The sequence below is a fragment of the Podarcis tiliguerta genome (genome assembly GCF_965153285.1).
Source record: "Podarcis tiliguerta genome assembly, chromosome: 8".
Lineage (NCBI taxonomy): Eukaryota > Metazoa > Chordata > Lepidosauria > Squamata > Lacertidae > Podarcis > Podarcis tiliguerta.
The window spans coordinates 51,141,764-51,166,817 of record NC_139541.1 but is presented as its reverse complement, the minus strand read 5'-3'; the positions used below and the strand labels follow the sequence as shown (position 1 = coordinate 51,166,817).

The 25,054-nt window shown below is 41.1% G+C and overlaps 1 protein-coding gene and 2 long non-coding RNA genes across 8 annotated transcripts in view; 1 reads left to right on the top strand and 2 right to left on the bottom strand.

Annotated features, from left to right (window-relative positions):
* LOC310683259 overlaps nt 1-25,054 on the bottom strand; it is a 179,570-nt gene that overhangs the window by 5,723 nt on the left and 148,793 nt on the right. The window lies entirely within an intron of this gene.
* Nucleotides 2,333-4,691, bottom strand: LOC310683260. Its single transcript, XR_014514332.1, has 2 exons — nt 3,559-4,691; nt 2,333-3,427 (listed from the first exon to the last, which is right to left on the bottom strand). It is a non-coding gene; the product is annotated as an uncharacterized lncRNA (long non-coding RNA).
* LSM14A (LSM14A mRNA processing body assembly factor) lies at nt 4,821-24,375 on the top strand. 6 transcript variants are annotated; one of them, XM_083452931.1, is made up of 10 exons: nt 4,821-5,409; nt 8,012-8,175; nt 11,620-11,752; nt 14,227-14,346; nt 15,645-15,821; nt 16,508-16,573; nt 17,779-17,985; nt 19,539-19,701; nt 21,525-21,765; nt 22,493-24,375. In XM_083452931.1, exons 1-10 carry the CDS (start codon nt 5,289-5,291, stop codon nt 22,514-22,516), a joined length of 1,416 nt encoding a protein of 471 aa, XP_083309057.1. In that variant the 5' UTR covers nt 4,821-5,288; the 3' UTR covers nt 22,517-24,375. The 6 variants fall into 6 exon arrangements, 4 of the variants coding, with proteins under 4 accessions (XP_083309057.1, XP_083309058.1, XP_083309060.1 ...); XM_083452932.1 differs by having other exon boundaries at nt 4,849-5,409; nt 17,806-17,985; XR_014514316.1 differs by having other exon boundaries at nt 4,973-5,409; nt 17,806-17,985; nt 19,539-20,632; nt 20,693-21,765.

The window sequence follows — 25,054 nt, the reverse complement described above, 5'->3', positions numbered from 1 at the left end:
CTCTGAGGGTGCTTTCCTATAAATGGGCTTTCTTATATTTTAAATGCAGTGTTAGAAATGGCAGCTATTTCAATAAACCAGCAGTGCTAAAATGCTGGATAGTATATCATATGATTTAGTATGATTTGTTATATAGTTGTATGAATGTCTTCCCGTTTTCAAGTCCTTGGTTTGATTCATTCAACATGATGTAAGTCAGAGGTTGGCAACCTTGTCCCAGGATGGGCCAGTCGACGCTCCATCCATCAGATGGGTTGAAGCATGTGCGCACACGCGCTCTTCCGGGTCGGAGGGGCACCCGTGCACATGCGCACACACTATTTCCGGCACTCCTCCGACCCAGAAGTGCGCAGAAATAGCATGTGCGCATTTGCAAGGGCACTTCTCCACCCCGCACACGTGCGCTCACGCTATTTCTGGCACACATCCAGGTCAGAGGAGTGCCCATGCGCATGCGCACTGGCACCATCAACCTGGAAGTCGGTCCCCATGCCGCGCTGGTAAGAGCGGGCAGTGAGGGGCAACGGGGGGGGCAGGGGTCGCCGTGGGCCGGTTAGACAAGCCTTGTGGGCTACAGGCCCATGGGCTTTAGGCTGCCGACCCCTGATGTAAGTCATGAATACTGTTATGAGTTTTGAGTGGTTAAGCTGAATGCCTAATACCTGTGCCCCTTCTAATTCCTGGATCCAGCAGATTCAATTGCTGGAATAGCAATGATAGCCTGGTAATCACCTGGGAGAAGAGCCATTAAGAAAGACAAAGGGAAGGTAATGGGCCATTAATAATGCCAAATGGGAGGGCATCTTAATAACTGCTAATGATTGAAGGAAAAGCTTGGTGAACTCAACCCACTCCTGAGCTATCTAACGTCCTCCTTATTTGTGCTAGTCACTTAATTATGATGTCTTGCAATATAATCCCATATGCATGCACTGGCTGTCTATGTTTCTGGGCCCAATTCAAAGTGTTGTTTTTAAGCTATAAAAGTGTTGTTTTTAAGCTATGACACGGGATTGCAATACCTGACTCACTGCCTCTGCCAACCGAAATGTACCAGGACCTCATGACCATCATGTGAACATCATCTGAAGTCTTTCTTTGGATTCACCCTCTTGAAAGGGCAAGAAAATAGAAGTGCCAACAGGCCCGACAGAATGGGAATGAATGGCTGATGACATGTATGGAATTGGCTGTAACAGACAAGTTGATGGAGTTAGTCAGAAGAAGGTAAGGAAGGCCAGGTAGTGCTGATTTTGCCAAAAGATGGAATTGGGTTTTTTTGAGTTATGGAATGCATGTTAAGGAAATAGGAGATGGAAAAGGTTTTTGTTTCTATAGTTATGTCAATAATAATAAATAAATAAAACCTAAGCGCACACATAAAAATAAGTATGACTAACTTGATCTGAAATTTATATTTCGTTATACTCTAAACTTTTCATTATTTTTAGGCAAAAGCTTATACATTGCCTTTACCTTTCTATCACACACACATGCACACCATCAAATTTGGATTGTGAGTACCATCTCTTTTGTTAATGTAATATACTGCATGACTCATCCAAGCAACTCAGCCCACATAGACTGTAAAGGGCCTCAGTAAATATCGAACATCTTCTACAACAGTATTATCACTCAGCTCCAGATATTTTGCATGCTTTCCTTACTGAGTACTGAAAAGCAGTAGCCTCTGTCATACTACAGATAAGCTGCATAGGCTTGCTCTTTCAAAATAGAAAGAAATACATATGCCTAGTTGAGGCTGTTTTGTGGTATATGGTGACAGTGATAAGGAAAAATCCTTTCCTGCGGGCAACCTGGGAGGCCAATTAATGATCCAGGTTCGGTGTTCAAACAAAAGAGTGTTTATTACGAATTCCAATGCTACGCAGACTGACCTTACAGAATAAGCAAGGAAAATGCTGTGCCGATTACTTGCACTTATAACGCATACATTTTCACACTTTTTCAATGGCTTTCCTACATCTTTTACCTTCTTTGATCCTATGACACACACAAAAGGCTTTCGGCTCCTTCCTCTCCTCCCTGCCTGTGGTAGAGATAAACTCATCTCATTCCCGTTTTATTGCTTTATTGTTTCCTTTCAAAAGCTCACTTTTTGCATTAACTTTCACAGACTTGTTCTAATGCTAAGTCCTTTCTTTAACCCTTTCTTTAAAGGCACTGAACTGCTTTCAGTTTCATCTGACCTCAAACAACTGAAAGGTTTTGGGGTGGGGGAGGGAGCAAATTTCAGCAAAGAAAATTGATAGGTTGCTTGACTGAATTTTCTATTCACTGCACTCTCATAAAAAATACAGCAAGGCATATGTAGCATTTTTATGTCTATTATTAAATTTATTAGTCATTTTTTGCCACATGCAACACTTGACAGATATCAGACAATGAAAGTTTTGTTATGCAAGCCAAATTTAAGATGTTTCTTCTAGGGTTTTTTTACAAACAAAAACTTTAAAAATTCTTAAACATTTACAACACATGAAGCAGCTTTGCCATGGTGTCCTTCAAATGTTTTAGACTACAAATTCCATCAGCCACAGCCAGCAGAGCAGTGGGGTCGTAGTTTGGGGGCTCTCTGATAACTGGATCTGTGTCACTTTACACCACCTCTTTATGATACACTATTAGTGGGAGAAGGGAAGTACTCATCTGTGAATACAGATCAGCTCTTTCTTCACTGTATCCCCCACTGGTTTTGCCCCTGGTGCCAATGTGGTGTAGTGGTTAAGAGAGGTAGTCTCCTAATCTGGTGAACCGGGTTTGCAACTCCGCTCCTCCACATGCAGCTGCTGGGTGACCTTGGGCTAGTCACACTTCTTTGAAGTCTCTCAGCCTCACTCACCTCACAGAGTGCTTGTTGTGGGGGAGGAAGGGAAAGGAGAATGTTAGCTGCTTTGAGACACTACTTAGGGTAGTGATAAAGTGGGATATCAAATCCAAACTCCTCTTCTTCTTCTTCAATGGTGTTCCACTGACATCTAGCAGAAATTCAACCAGCATAACTTAAGGATAGGACCGCACTCACTGTTAAGTAGGAACTAAAAGCAAGAACCTATGGGCAATAGCATGGTAACAAAGTGCAGGATCCCATTATGAACGCCACACCCGCATCCACTTCTACAATAATCTTATAATTATACAATAATAATAGTTAGGAATGCACTGCCACTATCAATGCAGATCGCCATGTGTTGCCATTCAACTAGATCTAATATTTTCTATGCACATACACAAATTCTATACACAAATGATTTAGAGTGCTGCAATATCTTATTTCAGAGGGATTTAAGTTGTGTTTTCCTTGAAGTTCCATTGCATGCAACAGAACTTGCACACCTTTTAAAATGAAGCATCTTGTTTTCAGTGTTCCTAAATGCTTAACTTGCGGGAATACAATTTCCCCCTCCTTTTACTCTGATTGGTTCCAATCAGTATAAACAGTGAGAAGACTAATGAGACTCTTATTTTAGGCTAATTGGGCAGCTCTTGGATACTAGAGTAGGTGACCCTGCTGCAGAAATATTAACAGGTCTTCACCTCTGCCCATGGCATGGTTTCAGGGGCCATCCAGATAAATTTTAAGAAGCTATAGAGGTTGATTCCACTTATTTCAATAGCTCAGTGCAAAATTTGCTGAAGGGGAATTTTTAAGAGCCCTGTCCTGAGCATGTTTACTTGTCCCCAAGTACAAGCAACCTTAGGGCTTACTCCTGAGTTAATATAATTACAAGTGCACATAAGCAGAGCCAGAATGAGCATCCATCTAGTTCAACATTCTATTCCCCATAGCAGTTGGACAACAAGATGCTACAGGAAGCCCACAGAGCTCAAAGGCAAAAACCTTCTTCCCCAGCTGTTACTCTCCAGCAGTGCTGTGAGCTCTAAATACACTAAAGATGCAGAATCATGTGGGTTTCATCAAATGTGAGATATTAACCATTCCCCACCCCACAAAGAAATATTTGTTGCAAACAAGAGGCAGGTTTACTTCCACAAGTATTGTCTATATGGCATGATGGGTCTGCTCTGCTTACACGGTTAGAGGCAGTGAAAGTTCTGAACACCCATTGCTGGAAACTGCAGGAGTGCTGCTCCTGCAGTTTCCAGCAATGTGCTGCTCTTCTACTCAGGTCCTGATTGTGGAGAGCTGGTTGGCCACTGTGAGAACAGGATGCTGGACTAGATAGGCCTTCTTTGGCCTGATACAGCAGGCTCTTATGTTCTTAGGTTAAAGCTACTACCCTTGGTGGCTGTGAGGCAGCAATACTTCTGAAAACCAGTTGCTGGAAGGGAGGGTGTTGCTGCACTTGGATCTTCCTTCCAGGCTTTTCATTCAGGCACTGTGACAAGATGCTGGACTAGTTGGACCATTGTCTTAATGAGGCAGCCTCTTCTTCCGTTTCTATAAGGCAGGGGAAACTATGGCACTCATGGCGTTGCTGGACTGAGCTCCCATCATCCCTGACCATTCACTATGCTGGCTGCAGGGGCTGATGGGAGCTGCTAAACATGTGTAGGGCCACAGATGTTCCCCCACCCGCGATGTGCGGTATTGTAGTCACCCCTCTCTGAAGGAACTTGAGCATGATGGAATTCATGGGATGACAGCCCGGAGGGCGGAGGCCAATCGGCGATCGTTAAGCGTTGGACTCCAACTCCCAGCAGCCCCCTCCGCCCCAGCCGTACTCAGGGATTATAGGAGTTGTAGTCCAGAATCCTCAGAGAGGCCTACAGGCCTGCTATAAAAGGTTCCAATATAGCGCGGAGCCTCTGCAAAGGAGTGCCCCTGTGCCCAGTTAACCGCGGAGAAGCCTCCCCGCCAGTCCAGAGCCTCCTTGTCCTGCTGTGGCGCGGCCTAGTCAGGCTTCCTTCGCTCCCGCCCGCGTCATTTCTAGCCTCCCGGCCGCCTCGCGCGCTTTCGCTTTCATCGCGAGATTTGGCGTCTTGTTCCCAACATGCATTTCGCGGCTGAGCTGGTGGAGGAGGAAAGGCGAGTCGGGCGCTTTGACGGAGCGGGCGGCGGCCATGTTGGGAGCGTCGGGGCAGCTGTAGCAGTGGAGGCCTGTGTGGCAGGGCGCTGAGTGGCCTTCCGGGCCCAAGCGAGGGGAAGAGCGAGAGGGAAGCGGCTTGGCCTGTGGCGTGAGGGAAAAGGAGGGAGCGGCGGCGGCTGCGAGGCGGCGGAGGCTCCGTCCGAAGCCGGACCCGACTGGGGTGCTAGAGGGGGGCGTGAGGAAGCCTCGAGCCGGGCCTCTGCTTCAGCCGCCGCCATGAGCGGGGGGACGCCGTATATCGGCAGCAAGATCAGCCTGATCTCCAAGGCCGAGATCCGATATGAGGGCATCCTCTACACCATCGACACCGAGAACTCCACGGTGGCTCTCGCGAAGGGTAAGGCGCCCCGGAAAGGAGAAGGTGGCCGGGGCGGGGGGTCTCGGCCTGCTTGGCGGTTGGTTGGGGGCGGGGCACGGAAAGGCCTCAGCCCCCACTTCTCCCCAGTGGAAGTGGGTGGTCGGTTTCGGGGACCCCAGTTGAAATACCAAAGGCACGCCAAGCCTGCAAGGTAGGCGGGAGGTGGAGGCGGAGCTGGAGGCAAGCAAACACGGAGTTAAATAAAGATTCCCTTTGGAGATTCGTTGTTCGAGCTTCAATCGACTACCCAGGGGAGGGAGGGTTACTGGTTTCCCGCACAAGAGATGGGTGGTTTGTCTTGAGAAGGTAAGTTGAGATGTAAAGGCACACCACTTCTACAAGGGCGGGGTAGAGTTGGGGGGGGGGGCAAGCAAACCAGGGTTCAAGCAAAGATGCCTGTAGAATTATCTTAATAAAGAGATGTGTTGCGCGAGGTTCAGTTGAAGATCCCCTAGGAGGGTTAGGGTTGCTGGATGTTATTGCAGCGCCCACTCTAAGCTGGATGTCAAGTATAATCTCCAGATGTTTTGGTAGTAGGACTCATCACAGCCGCACTGGCTGGGGCTGACAGGAGCAGTAGTCCAAAACAATGAGAGGGTAGCAGATTGTGGAAGGCTGCCCAAAATAAAACAAATGAGGCAAAAGCAGCTGCATTGCAAGGCACACTTTGGGAGTAAGTCCCACAGAAGTTACTGAGGCACATACCTCGGTTAAACATACAGCTGGATGAGGCGGTAAACTGAGTTTGTTAAGTTCTGCCACAGGAGTACACCTCAGGGAATATACTGTATATCTATTCATCCAGGTGAAATCATCCCAGTGAAAAGAATACTGTACTAAAACTCCATTTGCTTCTCCCTTATACTTTTAAAAAATGCTCCCTGATGTACTGTTATTGAGGCAGTTTTAAAAGTGTCATTTATCTTACACTGCCATGCTGAAGTCTTACTGCCCATTATGCCACCTCAGAACTCTTACCACTTTGGTTCCACCTTGTTCTGCTTACTTTCCATAAACTTGCTTGGAGCATGCTTGTTGACTATTTTTACTGCAATACAAGGTGATGCACATGTGCACCCAGATATTTCTACAACTCACATCATTTCCGACCACTAACCCTGCTGGCTGAGGCTGATGAGAATCTGAAGGCAACATCTGGAGGGCCACAGGTTAGCGCCCTGCCCTAAGAAGACTGTATAATTTTATGCATATTGTTTTCAACTAAGAATGTGCAGACATCTTTCAGGAGAGAAGTGGGGGGGGGGTGTCCCTTGGTGCCAGCTATTTAAATGCAAACACCATAGGTTTCACATAGTTTGACAAAAATAAGGAAACCAAAACCAATTTTTGGCCTACAACTCCCATGGTCCCTAGCTAGCAGGACCAGTGGTCAGGGATGCTGGGAATTTTAGTCTCAAAACATCTGGAGGGCCGAAGTTGAGGGAGCCTGATGTAAAGCCAAAATTGCATAGAGTCAAAACACACTGGATTCAGTGGTGGGTGGGATTACAAAAGTCTTTTTTCACAGAAGTCTGCTCTCTTTTTAATTTAAAAAAATGCCAAGCATGTAAAGCTGAATGTGCACAAGTTCCATCCACATTACTTGTAAGTTACCTGTGTATTCAAAGAAGTATTTGGCAGAAATGAGAAATGTGGGCTACTTTTGTTAAGTTAAGATTGTTATACAGTACCTAACATTTTTCTCAGAGACTGCACATAATCTTAGCCAAAAGGGGAAAATGTATAGAAGTGCCTTTTTTTGTATCTTCAAATCAAACTGAGCATCATACTTTTTCATCTCATTTGTGAACAAAAGTGTTTTCTTTCTATTTTCCTTGTCTATTTTCATGCTTCTGCACTTCAGTACTGCTTACAAGGCACATGAACTAGAAATTCTTAAGATTGTCCCTCATACTTTATGATCCTTTTCACCTCATTATGCTTAACCTTATGTATGCCTCCGTCCTTTATGCATTATTCCATCCAGCCCTACCTCAGCATAGAATTCATTGAAATTAAACCTGCAAAGCTTTCCATTTTTCTTATGGGCCAAGATGACTTCCTGTGTGGGTGTGGGTGTGTGGTGTGGGTGTGGGTGTGGGTGTACCACTGAGCTATGACTCCTCCCTAATTCAGGCTCTGCTTCCCCTCAACACACCCTGCCATAGTAACATTAGTAACTAACTTCGCCAGATGCCCCTTTCTCTGCCCCCTCCTTTTCTGGGCAAGCCGCTGCCCATTCTGCATTATTTAGGCTACCATGCAAAACAGTGCCTTCAGACGATCACCCAGGGAATTTACAGATTGCCTGCTTTTGTGTAAGCTTGTGTGAAGTAAATCAAGAAAAATGACTTGCTGACCTTTTAATGCAAATTGACTTGATCTGAATGAATTCAGCTGACGGGGGGGGGGGAGTGCTCTTTTGAAAGTATCAGTGTAGTGAACCTAATGAATATTCAGCTGCACTTTGTCACATGATGCATTAGACCAAACTGATGCAAGCTTTTTATTTGTCTATGTGTAAATATTATGAGAAAGTATTGGATGATACATGATAAAATTTGTTTGTTTTTTCCTGCAGTTCGTTCTTTTGGTACAGAAGATAGACCAACTGATCGGCCTATACCGCCTCGTGACGAAGTATTTGAATACATTATATTCCGTGGCAGTGATATCAAGGATTTAACCGTTTGTGAACCACCCAAACCACAGTGTTCTCTGCCCCAGGATCCAGCTATCGTTCAGGTATAGTCACCATGTAGCAGTTGTAGCTTTAGCTATGTCTAGTTATACACTGTGATCAGTTTTGGTGTGTATATACCTGAAACTATGATCTGGATCATCTTATATTGTTTAGGGAAAAAAATTATATGTGTTCAAGAGATTTTCCACAAAGTTATTATTGACAAAATGTATATTAGCATAAGAAGAGCCATGCTAGATCCAACCAAAGGCCCATCTAGTCCAGCATCCTTTTCTCACAGTGGCCAACCAGATTTCCCACTGAGAGGCCTGCAAACAGCACCTGAGCACAACAGCACTCTCCCGATTGTGAATCCCAGCAGCTGGCATTTAGTAGCTTATTACCTCCATCGCTGGCATCTCTAGCAGCCATTGATTGCCTTATTGACTATGAATTTCTCTTAAAGCCATACAAATTGATGGCCATCACTATTTCTTGTGGGAGTGAATTCCATTGTTTAACTAGTCCCAATGTGAACAAGTACTTTCTTCTGTCTCTCCTCAAACTTCCAGCCTTCAGTTTCATTGAATGGTTCCAGGTTCTAGTATTATGAAAGAGGGATAAAAGCTTCTCATACTTTCTCCGTAACTTGCACAATCATACTATGTCCAAATTATACATGATCTTACACATATCTGTCATGTCCCCTCTTACCCTCTTTTGTGCTCAAAAGACCCAAATGTTGCAATCTTTCCTCAGGAAAGTTGCTCTGGCCTCTTAATCATTTTGATTGCCCTTTTCTGAAACTTTTCCAGCTCTACGCTACCCTTTCTGAGGTATGGCAACTAGAACCATATGCAGTGTTCCAAGTGCAATCTCACAATAGATTTGTTTAGCAGCATTATGATCTTGACAGTTCTATTTTCAATTCCTTTCCTAATGATCCCTAGCATAAAAATTCACCTTTATCACAGCTGCACACTGGGTCAGCATCTTCATCACTATCCACTATGACTCTAAGGACACATTCCTGGTCAGCTGCTGATGGTTCAACCACCATTAGAATATATGTTAGATTAGGGGGAAATTGGGGTTGTTGGTTTTTTGTTGGTTTTTTTGCCCCAATATGCATCACTTTACACTGCTTACATTGATTTGCATTTGCCATTTTACGGCCTATTCACCCAATTTGGAGAGATCCTTTTGAAGCAATTCCTGATCCCTTTTTGTTTTAACCCCCAATTTGGTACCATCTGCAAACTTAGCTATGCCACTGCTTACGCCTACTCCAGATCATTTAGGGACAGGTTAAAATGCACAGATCCCAATACCAGTCCTTGGGGGATTCTACTTTCTACATCCATCCATTGACAGAACTGTCCATTTATTCTTGCTAGTTACTCATCCATAAGAGGACCTCTCCTCCAATTTTATGATTGCTAAGATTACTCAGGAGACTTTGGTGAAGGACTTAATCAAAAGCTTTTTGAAAGTCTAAATACAAAACATTAACTGGATCACCTCTACATGCTTGTTGACTCCCTGAAGGAAATCTTAATAGGTTAATGAGACAGAACCTACTCATGCAGAAGCCATGCTGGTTCTTCAGCAAGACCTGTTCTTTGATATTCTTGGTAATTCTATCTTTTATAATGCTTTCCTAGTACAGACATGCTAACCAGTCTATAGTTTCATAGATCCCTTCTGAATGCCCGTTTAAAATTTGTTATGTTGCTCACTTTCCAGTCCTCAAGATAATAAAGAACTCAAGATTGAAACTGATGATCTTCTAACCAAAATATGAAACTTGTAGCTCTTGGGAAGATCCTATCCTGATCGTGTAGTTTCTCAGTTTTAATTTTTCAAGCCCTATAGTTTTATCTCTTGTCACCGCTGTTTTCCTCAGTTCCTTAGACTCCTTTTTTGAGAAAGTTTCGTTCAGGCACAGGGATTGGCCTACATCTTCTGCTATGAATACAGATGCAAAGAATTTCTTGAGCTTCTCTGCCAAGCTCCTTGAGCACATATTTGACTTGCTTGTTATCCAGATGTCCAGCTGCCTCCCAGCTGGTCTCTTCTAATGTATGTAAATGATGTGTTGTTGGTGATTGTACAGATGACAACCATTTTGCATGGGGGTTCTATTCCTAGCCCCCGTGTGCATCAGCGGAGTGCGCATAAGCCCATTCTGGCCCATCCCTGTTCAGCCCTCTTCCAGGTACTAAAGGAGCTGTGCATCAGTGGTCACACAACAATTGGGCGCACACAAAACATTGTCATTGCCTGTAAGTTTTTAAAGAGACAGGCCCCTCAAGTTTTTTTCCCCGCTTTTGCCAGCCTTTGTATTATTTCTGTTCTCCAAATTTGAACAAGACCCTTCATTTTCTGAAGGAAGCTTTCTTGTCTCCAATAGGTTCCTTGACTCTGTTAACCATGCTGCCATCCTTTTGGCCCTGGTTGTATCTTTCCTGGTCTGCAGTATACATTTTATCTCAGCTTCTATTAAGCCTCTTCGTTTTCTCTTTCTACTTCCTTTTTACCAGCCCTCTCATTTTGGGGAAGTTTCCTCTTTTAAAGTCAAACACGACTGTGTTTTAATTCTTGGCAATTGTTCACCTGTTGAATTTTATAGCAGTCAGTTCGACAACAGTTTCATTTTGCTACATGTCCTGGGTGCCACTTAAGTCCAAATTTTGCTACCTTTCTGATTGTTTCCAAGACCAACTGTTGTACAGCACAATCATTTACACTACCTAGAAATTTTAGCCCATATTTCTAATAGGATAGGTTCCAATCGTGTTTTCAGTAAAAACACCAGCCAGATGGATGGGGTATAAATATTAATTATTAATAATAAGCAGCAGTCTGTCTTTGATTTTTGCCATTGCATCAAGCATACACTACAGAGGTATTATTATTATTATTATTATTATAGATAGATAGATAGATAGATACACACACACACACACACACACAAAATAACACGCAGACACATACATACATACCCTGCCCATCTGGCTGGGTTTCCCCAGCCACTCTGGGCGGCTTACAACATGACTAAAAACATAACAAAAACATCAATCCTTAACAACTTCCCTAAACAGGGTTGCCTTCAGATGTCTTCTAAAAGTCAGGTAGTTGTTTATTTCCTTGACATCTGATGGGAGGGTGTTCCATAGGGAGGGTGCCACTACTGAGAAGGCCCTCTGCCTGGTTTCCTGTAACTTCGCTTCTCATAGTGAAGGGACCAGCAGAACTAGTTATTGCATTTTGGATGATCCATGCCATTCTGAGTATTGAAATGGCTATGTTATCTGGAAAATAAGCACACATTTGGTAAATAAATTCATTTTCTTACACCAGTTGGAATGTGTTCTATTTCTCACTTCCTAATGCAACCCAGTTCAAGAAAGGGTCTTGTACTCTGATTTTATTGCTAACTTTATGCAGCATGATAATTGTCTTTTTCTACTTTGATAGTCTTCCATGAATGTGGTTTTCTTTAGTCCTCTCTAGGATCGTCTTCTACTTCTTCATTCCAATCTGTGGGTTCCTACGGTCCTTTTGGCAGAATGCCAGCCTACAGCCAGTTTAGTCCAAGTCCATTAGTGGGCCAGCAATTTGGCGCTGTTGGTGTTGGTATGTTTGCATTTTAAACTTCTTTTCTTGGCAAGCATATAAATGTTAAAATATTTTCAAGTATATACTGTTCCCACCCCGTAGGGTAAAATTCACATTTACTGAGTTGATCTATTGAAAGCATGTGCACCTAAGAAGGCCACATTCCCCAGGCCACCCTCCTACCTACCCCTCAATAATTTCTCCTTTGCAAGCTTCACTAAAGTGGACAGTGTGTTCTTTGGCTGCTGCTATTTTCTTTCCTCTTGTGCAGGACACATTTGTGGCCAAGTAGGCACACAGCAGTCCATGGTAAACCCATTTTGGTAAATGTTTTCATTTTGGAAAATCTGCTTTATAAGACTGTCAGAGTTGATGGCAGTTCTTTGAGGTACTTGGAATCTTGTTTACAATGAAGATAAAAGGGGTTACCTGTAGGAGCAACATTGGGACATGTGAGTTCATCTCCGTTGTGCAGCTTGATATAGTTCAACCCAGTGGCAGCTGTTGCTCAGGAGCAAAAACTGAAGTCCTTAAAGCATACTAAACTGCTAGCACATTTGCAAAGCTAAGCAGGATCTAGTATAGTTTCAAATTGGATGGGGGACTGTGTGCTGAGATTCTTGGTTTACTGTGTTTAAAGCATCTTTGGTGGAAAGATGGTGGGAGGCAAGAGCATATCTGCTTCATTCTTGGATGGACTGAAATTTCCTAGATGCCCGGTGTGAAAACAGGAGTATACGTGTCTCCCCACTTATGTGTGTTCGACTCATGCGCAATGGCATGTGTGTGTGGCGCCAGGAAATAATTAAATACATTGATTTAAACTGCAAAAGAGTATGAAAAGAGCAGAAACAGCACAAAAAGAATGAGAAAACTGCAAAAATGTTACAAGAAGAGCAGGAAAACGGCTATTAATCCCAGTAGCCTTTGCACTGACCTTTGAGGCTTGTGGGGAGTTGGCGTTTGAGAGGGAGGTTTGGAGGGAGCATTTTTAGCAGAGAGGCGATTACAAGCTTTTTAGATGGTGTTACCCACTGTACACAATTTCACGTATATGCACGGCCCATGCGAACGTAACCCCCGTATAAGTGGGGATACAGCTGTAAGCAAAAGTAAAACTACACTGTCAGGTTCACTTTTCCACATTTATAAATATTGGACTCTGGCCAAATCCAATAAATTGTAAACATCTGAGTATTGTGAACATTTTGCTTTCTCTTTACTAGTTTTGTCTAGTAAGCATTGTCCTGTGGGTGGGAAACAAGAATTTCACCAGGCATGTCACTGGACATCTCAGCATCAGGTTCCAGTTTGTAAAGTGGTTTTGTTCAGAAGTTGCTACACTGTGGTGTGAACCTAGTAAGAGTTTAAAGTGTGCTCCATGACTATGGGAGAGGTTATCTGGGCTATAGCTTCAGGAAGTTAAAATTTTATAGTTAATCATAGCATATTGCTGATGATGGTCTCCTCTAATCTTTCTTGAAACAACTTTATGTGCAGTGTATATGTTTAGAGAGATACCACATTAGAATAAATAGATCAAATATTACTTTCAAATAGCTTTGAGGGAGAAGAGCAGCCCAAGTTTAACAGCCTTATTAGCTTGATGTTATCCGTAGGGAATATGTGAATAGGTACACTGGCTCACTTTGCTGTCTGATCGCAGTAATAACATAAAGGAGAAGAATAAAACAAGGGCCTAATTGCAAGATAAATGGATTGTTTAAAAACAGTAAAAATATCATGAGACAGACTGTCATAGCTAATTTGTGAATATAATTTATTTAATATTGTACTTCCATGGAGAACTTTTTGCCAACTATAAATGCAGTTTTGGAGATGGCAACTAGCATGTAATTTCAGTTCATGCTTCTCAAATTTTGGCCACAAGTGAATTTGGAGATCTATCCCAAGTCTCTTTCACCAACAGCAGCCTTCTTGTCAGCTGAGCTGAAATAGTTACCATATGTTTCACATGTGGTTCAGCTGAGTGTGGTGTATTTGTACTTATACTCAACCACTTACTCTGCATATACTTTGACATCTCTGCAGATTTCTGTTGTTAATAAAACACTTTTCTTTATTCAGAAAATTAGCACAGACATGATCACATAATTGTTTGTAGCTTTTGCAAAATGGTTATGGTATTTCTTAGCTGCTTTAATAAATTTTTCATCTTTTATTTGTCACATGAGTTATTTAACATTTGGGTCAGTTGGCTTTTGTCTAAGAGTGGCAATTTAAATGGTTAGCCCCCTTAGCCTTACAAAGACTCAAATTTTTAGAACCATGCAGCTTTTCCTGAGGAGTACTTAGTAGTAGTGGCTAAAGGTTACTAATGGAGAACTCTCAGAATCCTTGTATAATTGTTAGAGCTGCTTGAGGCAAAACAAGGGTAGCTGAACGTTTTGGTACATTGAAGTTCATTGACAGTGCTGCAAGTGTAGCCTTGCACCACAGGGACTTGACATCTATTTTCTGACTTCATGCAGGAAGTTCACTGACATCTTTTGGAACTGAAACCTCAGCTAATGCTAACTTGTCCCAAAGCAGCGCAGTTGGTTCCACTTTTACAACTGATGCGAGGTCATTAAAAACACAGCTCTCACAAGGTAAAGGCTGGTGGTGTCAGTCAGATTCTTGATCTTTTTGATTAAGAAGGTGAATGCATTGCCATAGTGTGTTTTTCAATTGTGAAATATATTCTTTTTCTGGTTTACCACAACATGCATTAGCTGTAATGAACTTCAGTTTCTTGTGCTGCCTCTTCACCTTTCCTACCATGTTGCAAGGAGGAAGACTTGGTAGCTTTTAATTCAGCTTTCCTTGAATCACTGCTTTATTGTGTTTCCCAAACCAGGTATTGTGATTTATAAAAACCTAATTGGTTGGAGCAAGCCAACTTCTGAAACCATGATTTCAATGTGTCTTTTTTTGAAATTGGCTAAAATTTTTAGTAAACTACAAAAAGTTGAGATTCAAGAAAAGTGTGGGGAGGGGAGCTTCCAAAGTCCTCCCTGTTGCATGAAGGATAAGGAGACCACATGCGATACTTCAGTTTGTTGAGCCTGTTGTGATGAACCGTTGTGTGATATGCAAACATGGCACAGGAGGAATGCACTAGCCAAAGACTCATGTCAACACCTTCCTGCTCATGCATGTATTGCTAAGCCATGATTTAGCATGACATGTGAACCACTCTTCTCCTTCTTTGTGCAGAATTAGCCTTGTCTCCTATCACTGAAAGTGAGCTTGTGTTCCAAGTTGCTTGAATAATCTTTTAGGTGTATTCTGCTAGTGGGGACAACAAATCTCAACCCCTGGGGATCATTGTGATTTTTCTTCCAAACAGACTACTATGTGAAGCCAGTGTTTGTTTTTTGGCTTGCAAGCTATGAACCTAGAGCAGAGCCAGAGATTATGGCTTGCCTTTGCTAGGGAGGAACATTGTCTGCATTAATAGCAAGCCGTTAAACATGGTTTATAGTGGCATCCAAACTGGGCCACTGACTCTTGGACTGAAGCCGATAAATAAAAAGATCTGCCTCACCTAAACAGCTAAATTAGATACTATTTCAATATCTATTTTTTCTGCATCCATACTACTCACTGTTAGTGCTTATTTTATTTTAAGAAATCATGACATCTAAGGGAGTAGCTGCAGTTCTGGGTGACAGGCATTTGCTAATAACTGCATTGGTAAAGATGAGCTATCTCACCCTGTTTTTCCTTTGAAAATTGAGGGAGAATCAATGTATATATGTGACCTAAGTCTTGGGTTAGTGGAGCTAAAGTTGCAAAAACATTTCCTCTTTGGACATAGTTGTCTTGACTAGGGAAAGCAGATAATTGACTTCAAAGTAATACTTATGCTAAAGTTGGGCATAAGATGTTGTCATTTCTGTTTCAGGTCGCTCAAGTCCTTCGTTAGACCATTTGAGAAAGAGCCCAACCCTGGAGCAGGCTGTACAAACAGCAGGAACCCACTTATCTGCTTCAGCACCAGTTGGGAGAAGGAGTCCTGTTTCAGCCAGACCTCAAGGGTCTGCTAGTCAAAAATCATTGGAAAATCAGGAGCACAGAAGAGGTAGAACTTGGCCTTTGGAGCTTGATTATTTTAAGCTCTGTTGATACTTCTTGCCAAAGTGAAAAAGCTGTTCTTTGAAAGTGACTTAGCAATTGCTTTTGTCAAAGTTTGGATTCAAAGTTTGAAACCCATATGTCTATTTTTAAAGTTCAGTGTCTTGAGTGTGGACACTGAAGACACAAATTTGTGAGTCATGAAGCATAATAATAGTAATAATAATAATAATAATAATAATAATGTATTATTTATACCCTGCCCATCTGGCTGGGCTTCCCCAGCCACTCTGGGCGGCTTCCAACCAAATATTAAAATACAATAATACATCAAACATTAAAAGCTTCCCTAAACAAGGCTGCCTTCAGATGTCTTCTAAAAGTTTAGTAGTTGTTCTCTTTGACATCTGATGGGAGGGCATTCCACAGGGTGGGCGCCACTACCGAGAATAGCCTGCAGTAAAATGGCATGGCTTGCAGTAAGGTGAGGCTTATGCCTGAATGCTTCTATTGTGGGTTGGGGAAATATTTCTGTCAGAATAGGAGTCTTAACTTGTGGGGTTTTCCCCCACACTCTTCTCCAAGGGCAGTACTGCCCTGATGCAGCCCTTAGAGATTTTTTCCTTACATGCTCGCAGTTAGTATACAGAAAATGAAAAATAACAAAATGTTCCCTGCATTCTTTGTTCTTAGCTGAAGCACACAAGATTTCAAGATCTGAAGCAGAGCATCTGAGAAATGAAAGCAAACGTCAAATGGGTAAACTGAATTTGTTTTTGGAAAGGATAAAAACTCTAGTGCTTTTTAAAAGTCACTTTCGTTGAACCACACCCAAATATAGGAAAGTAGTTCAAACTGCAGTTAGTTGGAAAAAAACAAAAATCAAATGATGTTCTAATCAACTGGCCTAAACAAACCACAGTTCCTGTGCTGGAGCTTAATACGATAATGCAATTTGTTTCAAACAGCAAAAAGAAGTACCTCCTTTCTCATGCACAGGGGATGGGTGAGGTGCAGCATGTACAAGCCCAGCACCTGTGGCTATGTGTTCTCATAATGGGAAACCATTATTTCATTTACTTCTGAACTGAGTCACTGTGACAAATGTTTATGTCCCTCTAGCGAAATAGTTAAGCAATGGGTTTAAAATAAAAAAAGAAAGGATTTGGTCTTGTGGGATTGATTGTTGCAGGACATCAGAGCCTTTTAAAGGGTTAGTTTTACACAGTGTACAATGGTACCTCGGTTTTCGAACGTAATCTGTTTTGGAAGACTGTTTGAGTTCCAAAACGTTCAAAAACTCAAAATGATAGCCTCAATACGGAAGCCACATCATGGCATGTTCAACTTCCGAGGCGTGTTTGAAAACCGAAATGTTAAAAAACTGAGACGTTCAAAAACTAAGGTACCACTGTATAGTTAAAAACTATGTTGCCCTGGGTTCCTTTGGGAAGAAAGGCAGGGTATAAGCTTAATAAATAAACAAACTCTAGAATTATATCACAAGATGTAGTGATGGCTGCCAACTTTAAAAGTGGATTAGACAAATTCCTGGAGAGTAAAGCTATCGGCAGCTTTAGTACTAGTGGCAGCCTGCCTTTGAATTGCAGTTGCTGGGGGACACAAGCAGGAAGGGACTGTTGCACTTGTGTCCTGTTTTGTGGACTTCTCAGAGGCATATGGTTGAACAGTGGGGGAACTGAATGCTGGCCTAGATAAGCCTTTGGCCTGATTCAGCAGAGCTGCTCTTAGGTTATTAGGAGAAGTATATGATGGGGCTTCAAGCTATATAGTGGCGGAAAGTGTAACAATGGAAGATTATATATCTTGATCAGCCAGATGTTTAGTAATCATATCTGCTTGGCAGACAGAAAGCTCTCCATCCGGTATGTATAGTATAGTATAGTAGTTTTATGTTGCTGCTTACAAGAACAAATCTGAAACTGCAGGTCTTTTGTTTATAGGTCCCTTCAAAACCTATTTTTCCCCAGTTCCAGGTGCACCTTCAGCACGAAGGGGCCGTGGGGGTCACCGGGGAGGCAGAGGAAGATTTGGTATTAGACGGGATGTTCCAATGAAGTTTGAGAAGGACTTTGACTTTGAAAGTGCTAATGCACAATTCAATAAAGAGGAAATAGATCGCGAATTTCACAACAAACTAAAACTGAAAGGTAAGCTGAAATGCTGTTTCAAGGGAATAATGACTGTTTTGTCAACTACGGGTAAACCTGAGCCTTCTATAGACACGGGATCTAAATGACTGGTAGTTAATGGAAACTAGATGTAATTTGGAAATCTGACTTCTGTTTCAAACACTTTAATCAAAGTTCTTAATAAAGGAAAGGAAACCCCTTCGTACTTGTGCTATCTTATACTCATTTTATGTGGAGTTGTGAGTAGGGTTCTTATTCCTGTAGGGGTAGAGAGTTAAATTAGGCTAATCCTGCAGTGTTTTGAAGTTAAGATGTATAGGTTCAGATGAAAAGAGAGATTTCACTTAGATGCATTCAAAGTCTATGGGTATAATTCATTGCCTCCTTTTTCTCTGTTGCTTTTCCTCCTCCCTGAGGTGATCAGAAATGTTATGCAAGGGAATGCGTGTATTCCATATTTGGGAAATTAAACTTTTGTTCCCAACTTAGGAAATTCTGAATTCTGCAGTTTGTATAGATTCTGTAGATTAACTTCCCCTTTCCTTGCATTTTTATTATTTTCTGTGGTCCTAATCTTCCTAGCTATGGTAAGAGGCAAAAAGCTACATAGTTGACTGTACCTCAACCACAGAAAGTTGTCCACAGTTATCACTCTGACCTTGGAGAGAGTCAGCTGGTGATGCTTTATGCTTTCTAGCATAAGTGCTGCTTTTTAGGTGCCTTTCAAAGAAGCATTTATTTACTCAGACCTTTGGAAGAAACTAGAGGTTGTACATATTTTGCTAGAGCTATTAGTTTATTTTTACATTAATTATTATTTTTAATATTTGTTTTGTAGTTTTATATTATGTTGCATGACGCCCCACTATCTTTGGGTGATGGATGGTCTAGAACTATAACAATATTAATTATTAATATACGTTCACAGTTTTAAGGAGTAAAATCTTGCATTTTTAATAGGAAGTACTGAGCTCCCCATCAAATTACCTGGACATTATAAAAAAGCACAATCTGCAGTGGGCTGTAATCCTGCCCTTTGCAGTGTGTTCTGCTGCTAGCCCTACAGTTCATGTAATCAAGTATTGCTTGGACAAATTTGCAGCACTTTTTAAAGTTTATGTATGGATGTTCCTGGCAGGATTAAAGTCTTACAAGGAAGGCTTTGCAACAAATATTAAAGGAGTGCTTTTAAAAAGTATACTCCCTTTGTGATTTGCCACATTCTCTTCTGTCACTTCTTTAGTTGCTGTACTTGTGCTGCTCTCATCTTGAAGACAACTTGAGTCATCCAAAGTCAGACAGGAAGTGCAGTTTTTTCCTATTTTTACAGCAATGTCTTGTTTGTTGGCGAGGACCAGTAGGAAGGAGAATAGCCAAGAGGGAGAGAGGGGACAGCTGTTGTCTTAACTCTTCGGCAAGCTATTTTTGTGTGTGCTAATCTATAACATCCTTCTAGGGTAGCATTATACACAAGTCACTTTCTGCTTTTCTTGGAAGATGCATTTTCATTTATTGTTCACTGAGGTTATCCTTTTCCTTTCTTCTCACCCCCTGCCCCCTGGATTCGTTAGAAGATAAACCAGAGAAGCCTGTAAATGGGGAGGATAAAGGTGACTCAGGTGTTGATACCCAGAACAGTGAAGGCAATGCAGATGAAGAGGATCCACTTGGACCCAACTGCTATTATGACAAAACCAAGTCTTTCTTTGATAACATTTCCTGTGATGACAATAGGTACCTGATTTGTTTTTTGGCAGTCAACTGGGCAAGCAGAAAATATAATTTTCAAATGGCAAGATCCATGGATACTAAAATGCAGAATGAAACGCTATACCTTATACCTATGTAATGCTGCTACTGCTGCATGCAAAATATTTGGCTTCGTTAATGAAACAAAGTAACAGCTTTGTAATTCAAAGAGGGTTGGATACACTGTAGTTCAGAGAGGTCCAGACTGGCTGCATTTGTGCATAATGATATACCAGGCCTTCTGTGAATGAGAAGTGTGCTGTATTGTTTTTAACACTCGATTGGGAGCCGTCCAGAGTGGCTGGGGAAACTCAGCTAGATGGGCGGGGTATAAATAATAAATTGTTATTATATATTATTATACTCTCCCAGTTGCTCCTACTTCACTTCTTCCATGTAGCCAGGAAGCCTTGACTTCCCATTACTGTATGTTCAAAGCAGGGATCATGGTTTATTGGCTTCCTGATCATGGCTTGTTAGGAAGTAGCAAACCATAATCCATGATCTTGCAAGGACCAGATTTGTTGGTAAAGATGTGTTTTTAAATTTGCAGTGGATGTTCAAAAGTGAAAACATTGCGGAATCATATATCCCCTTCCATTTCTGGTGTATCTAAGCTCTTGGCAAAGGTTGAGCCTTCCGTAAGACTTGATTATTTTGGCCTTGGATTGATAGAGGAAAGGGGATATGCTGTAAACCTTCTGTTACTTTTCTATTTGATTTCTTCTTAAGTATCAAACAGGCAGCATTTTTATTTGCATCTATATCAGTAATTTGATAAAGAGGAATTGCCTGTAATTAATTTCACTGAAACTGGATGCAGAGGAGTTGGTATTACTCCCAAACCATGAAAGGTTCTGTTTTACATGGTGCTCCCTTAGCTAATTTAGTAGGAGCCGCTTCAGTGGATCAACATGTCTTAAGGAACAGTAAACTTTTCACTAAAAATATATACAAGACAAGACACCAAAAAAAGTAACAGAGAAAAAGTAATACAGAGTTGCGGAATGAAATAATAACAGCAAAGAAGTGTACCAAATTACACTCTTGCTCCACTGAAAGCAAATTGTATTTCAATACCCCTGCCATAACAAAAAATGAGAAGCTGGAAGGATATGGGAAGATATCTCCCTGTTCATGTAAGGCAGGCACGTCCAACTCCCAAGAGACTGCAATCTACTCCCCGTATAAAAAAACTGGCAGTGATCTACCCATTGTCATTGCCAAGAGTTGTTGAGTTTATTTTATTTTATTTCGGGGTGGGGAGACCTTGGCAGATTTATTTTGTCCTGTGATCTACCAGTAGATTGTGATCGACCGGTTGAATGTACCTGATGTAAGGGAAACCAGTTGGCATTGTAATTAGCAGATTTAGCAGCTCCCCAGGCCACCCATCTGTGTCTGGTCAAGCATTCTGATAAAGCTATGTTCCAGATATTGGTGAACCATGCCTCACATGGTAAAACATCAGGAGACCTCATGAGGCAAGTGACAACTAATCTGACAGCTGCTAGTAACATTAACCAGGAAATTCTTCACTCAGGCAGCCAATGGGTAATTGGGATGATATAACTTGGTTCTGATTTGAGAAACTGTTTTTTCACTCTTGCCATGCTCTCAATGTAAATGTTCCAAAAGTGGAGTTTGGAATGCCACTCCTGCACAGTGATGCTACTGTGCAGTTTCACTGTGTGCATATTAGCGTACTAAGCAGCTTGAAAACGTCAAACTGTCTTTGGCATCAATACTCCTTCTGATGAAAATGATAGTGATCTGGAGTTAGTTTTCTTGTCACTTGCATGTTCCAGAGACCGAAGACCAACCTGGGCTGAAGAAAGAAGACTAAATGCAGAGACATTTGGAATTCCATTGCGTCCAAACCGTGGCCGGGGGGGCTACAGAGGTAGAGGAGGTGGAGGAGGAGTTGGTGGCTTCCGGGGTGGAAGAGGACGTGGAGGCACAAGAGGAAATTATGGCGCCCCTCGAGGATTTCGTGGTGGATTCAGAGGTGGACGTGGCGGCAGAGAATTTGCGGATTTTGAATATAGGGTAATTGCTTACAAACGCTGCTGCAGGGATGGGGAACTGGTGGCCTTCTCACTTGAGGTACTTCAACTCCAGGCCCAGCCAACAGTATGATGGGAGCTGTAGTTCATAACTCCCACAAGTTCCCTACCCTATATCTGTTGCTTATAGCCATAGGCACTGCATTCAATAATTTCAGAAATAAAAATAGCTACAATGCCACACAATCAGAACAAGATATAGCCACTCATTACTTCATTAAAAATACAAAAAGCATGACAAAAGCCTTGAAAAAACTGCAATAATAGTACATATGTTTAATACTGGATGAGAGAATCAAAAAACAAATCATCTCATAAAATCTCTTAAATACTGGGCATGAGTTTTCTTTGCAGCCAAATGAGCCTTGCCAACTTGGGGAACAACCAGTGGCGCTCCTGCAGGTGAGCTCTGTGATTGAGCTGAGATCCGGTGGTCCCTGAGGTACCCTGTAGCTGAGTTGGGCTACAGAGGTTTCTGCACACAAGAGTAAGCCACTCTTGCAGTGATTTCTAGCTTTAGAAGGCATTTTGGAATTGACTTTGCTAACTGGAATTATGACTGATGCAATCTAGAGAGATTTGGGCCCCATTTTGAATACTGTTAACGTTGCCTTCTCTAGTTTGAGCCTTTTATCTGTTACTGTTCTTGATTAATTTGACTAAACTGGCATTGGTTGGGAAGTAATTTTTTTTCTTTTTTCTTATTTTAGAAAGACAACAAAGTTGCTGCATAGCTGAAGTTGAACGCAAGTGGACCTGTAGATCTTCATGATCCAGAGAATGTGTCAGTCTTTGCAAAGAATTGTTAATTTGCTGTAAAACTCGTCACCAGCACTGGGGTTTGTTTTTAATTTCAAAGGGGTATGGAGCAGAACTCTTTTTGGAGAAAAAATGGCCATCTTCAAAAACAATGAGCATTAAATATATTTGAGATAGAAGACTTAAGTAATTTCTTACATAGAGTTAAAATATAAAGCAGTACTTCAGTGGAGTTTTTAAGTATTTTTTTCATCACAAAAAGAATTTATCAAATTGTATTTGATTACTACTGCAGGCTGCAAAGACAATTGTATGCAGAAGGCCGTCAGTACTGTGAGTGTGTTGAGCCAGTGAAGGTTGTTTTTGGAAATCCTTTAATCTCCCTTTTGAGATGGTTGTGCTCTTTGTCAAATAGGGTGCTGGGCAATAGAAAACTTGATTTTTGTCAGTCAAAAACAATGTAAACACAGTAAATCCTGTTTCTTAGGCAAAGGAAAACTTTTTATAGTTGTAAAATTCCATGATTATCCCATTGCCAAAGAAACACTAAAGACTTTGTATAGCTGTATAAAAGCAACTAATTTTTTAAGAATAAACATTTTTAAGTCTACAAACCTGCTGGGTTGAAATGCTAAAACACAAACACACCACACACATTAGTTGTTTTGCAGGGGCGGTTCCTCATAGCTGTTCAGCTTTAAACTTGTTTGATTTTTATATTTTGACTAAAAATAAACATTTTAGATGTTCTTCCATTATATAAAAACTGGATAAAATAATTCTCTTGCAAGAAATTCATTTTGTAGGTTTTGGCATATTGCAGGATTTGACCAGATTAATGGGCTTTTTTCAAATGAAGACAAACTTCAACACTCATGTCACAATTCACAGTTCATATTAGTGATAACTCTTGAAGTAAAAATGACCCAGGCACACACAAGTTCTTACGTTTCCTTTGATGTGCCCGGAATAAAAATGACATGTCTCCATGTGTTGATTCTTGAAATGTTGACTCTGTTTTAATGTTGACATACTCAATTTAAAAGTGACTATTTAGTGTTTGCAATTGCTTGAGTTTTGATGAACTGTAGCTTGGAGACATTGACTGCTTATTCTTATCCCAACAAGTGATTTGGTATGGAGTAAACTTTTGCCAATTCTGAAATACTAGTTATGACTTTTTTGACATTAAGTTATAATTAGAAACAGTAATTTGGTAACTTGTATTTTGTATGTGTGTATGAAAGCCACAGGAATAAAGGGATCCAAAGATTAAACAATTTTTACCTAATTTGCTGATCTTCTTTTGTTTCTCCTTTATGTTCAGTAGTGATAAAATGTGGATAACTGCACTGTTAGAAAATGGGAATATTTAAGTGATAGAATCATAATTTTATATCTTTTTGTATAGCACTATAAGGAAGTATTTTGTAATTGGTTTACTTATGAGGTCAAGTATTTGGAAGCAGTAGAAGTTAGATACTATTGTTTAGTACTATTTTGCATGTTAACAACAATGCCTTTTTGGGATCCACAAATCATGATACTGAGCAGTTTTGATTTTTTTTTTTTAGACAAAAGGCAAGTGCTGTAATGTCGCAATAAGTATGTATACTGTATGAGGTGTCCCAAGTTTATTTAAACCAGATACGTTGTAAATACCAATGAGACATTCTGTGAAGGTATGAATTCGTCTTATCTACCAATCCTTTGGGTTTACTAGTTGGGGTGTGTTTTTACCCCAGTGAACGGCAGCATGACATACCTTCAGTGTACCTTGCTACAGAAAAATGGGGCTTTTATTTTGAGCCAGAATAAAACAGTTCAATAAAAACTGTCTTTGTGAAAGTTTTTTTCTAGCTTATCCTTGTTTTGTAAACCTGCCCTGAATAGGGTTATGGGGGGGGGGTCCAATTTAACAGTGCTGATTTTGAGTCCATTGTTTAGTATTGTGCAAGTGTATGGGATAAACCCTGTAATTTCCTTTATGTGTTCTCTTTCATCATACTGTAACCTTTCAACTCTGGAAAGAAATTGGCAGGGCTTATAACTGCGATAGATAAAATTATATATTTTTTAGCAAATTGGAAATTTAAAAGATTTTAGCAATATATTTTTCTCATAAAATTAATATGGTTTTAAATGACATCTGAATACATACATGATCTAAATCTGAATTTGCAACCTCTTGCAAACTTACTAAATGCACTTTTTGTAAGGAAAGAATGGGGGGGGGGATAGTACATGTTTTTATATTAAGGCTTGGTACAGAGGGGGCAGGAACTCAGGGTCATCACAAACTAGAAAAGTTTTGCCATCTTTTATTTCACTGGGATGATCCATGCCCAGCATGAACCTGAATTCTGCAGCTTGTTCACTTTGAAATTATTAATGTTTATGGAAAGAGCCTGGACATTTATTTTCTATCTCATGGAAAAACACTGTTTTGCCTAGTAATTAGCATCCTTCCTTCTGAAAATCTCCAGACAGTAATGAAAATCCAACCTTACACA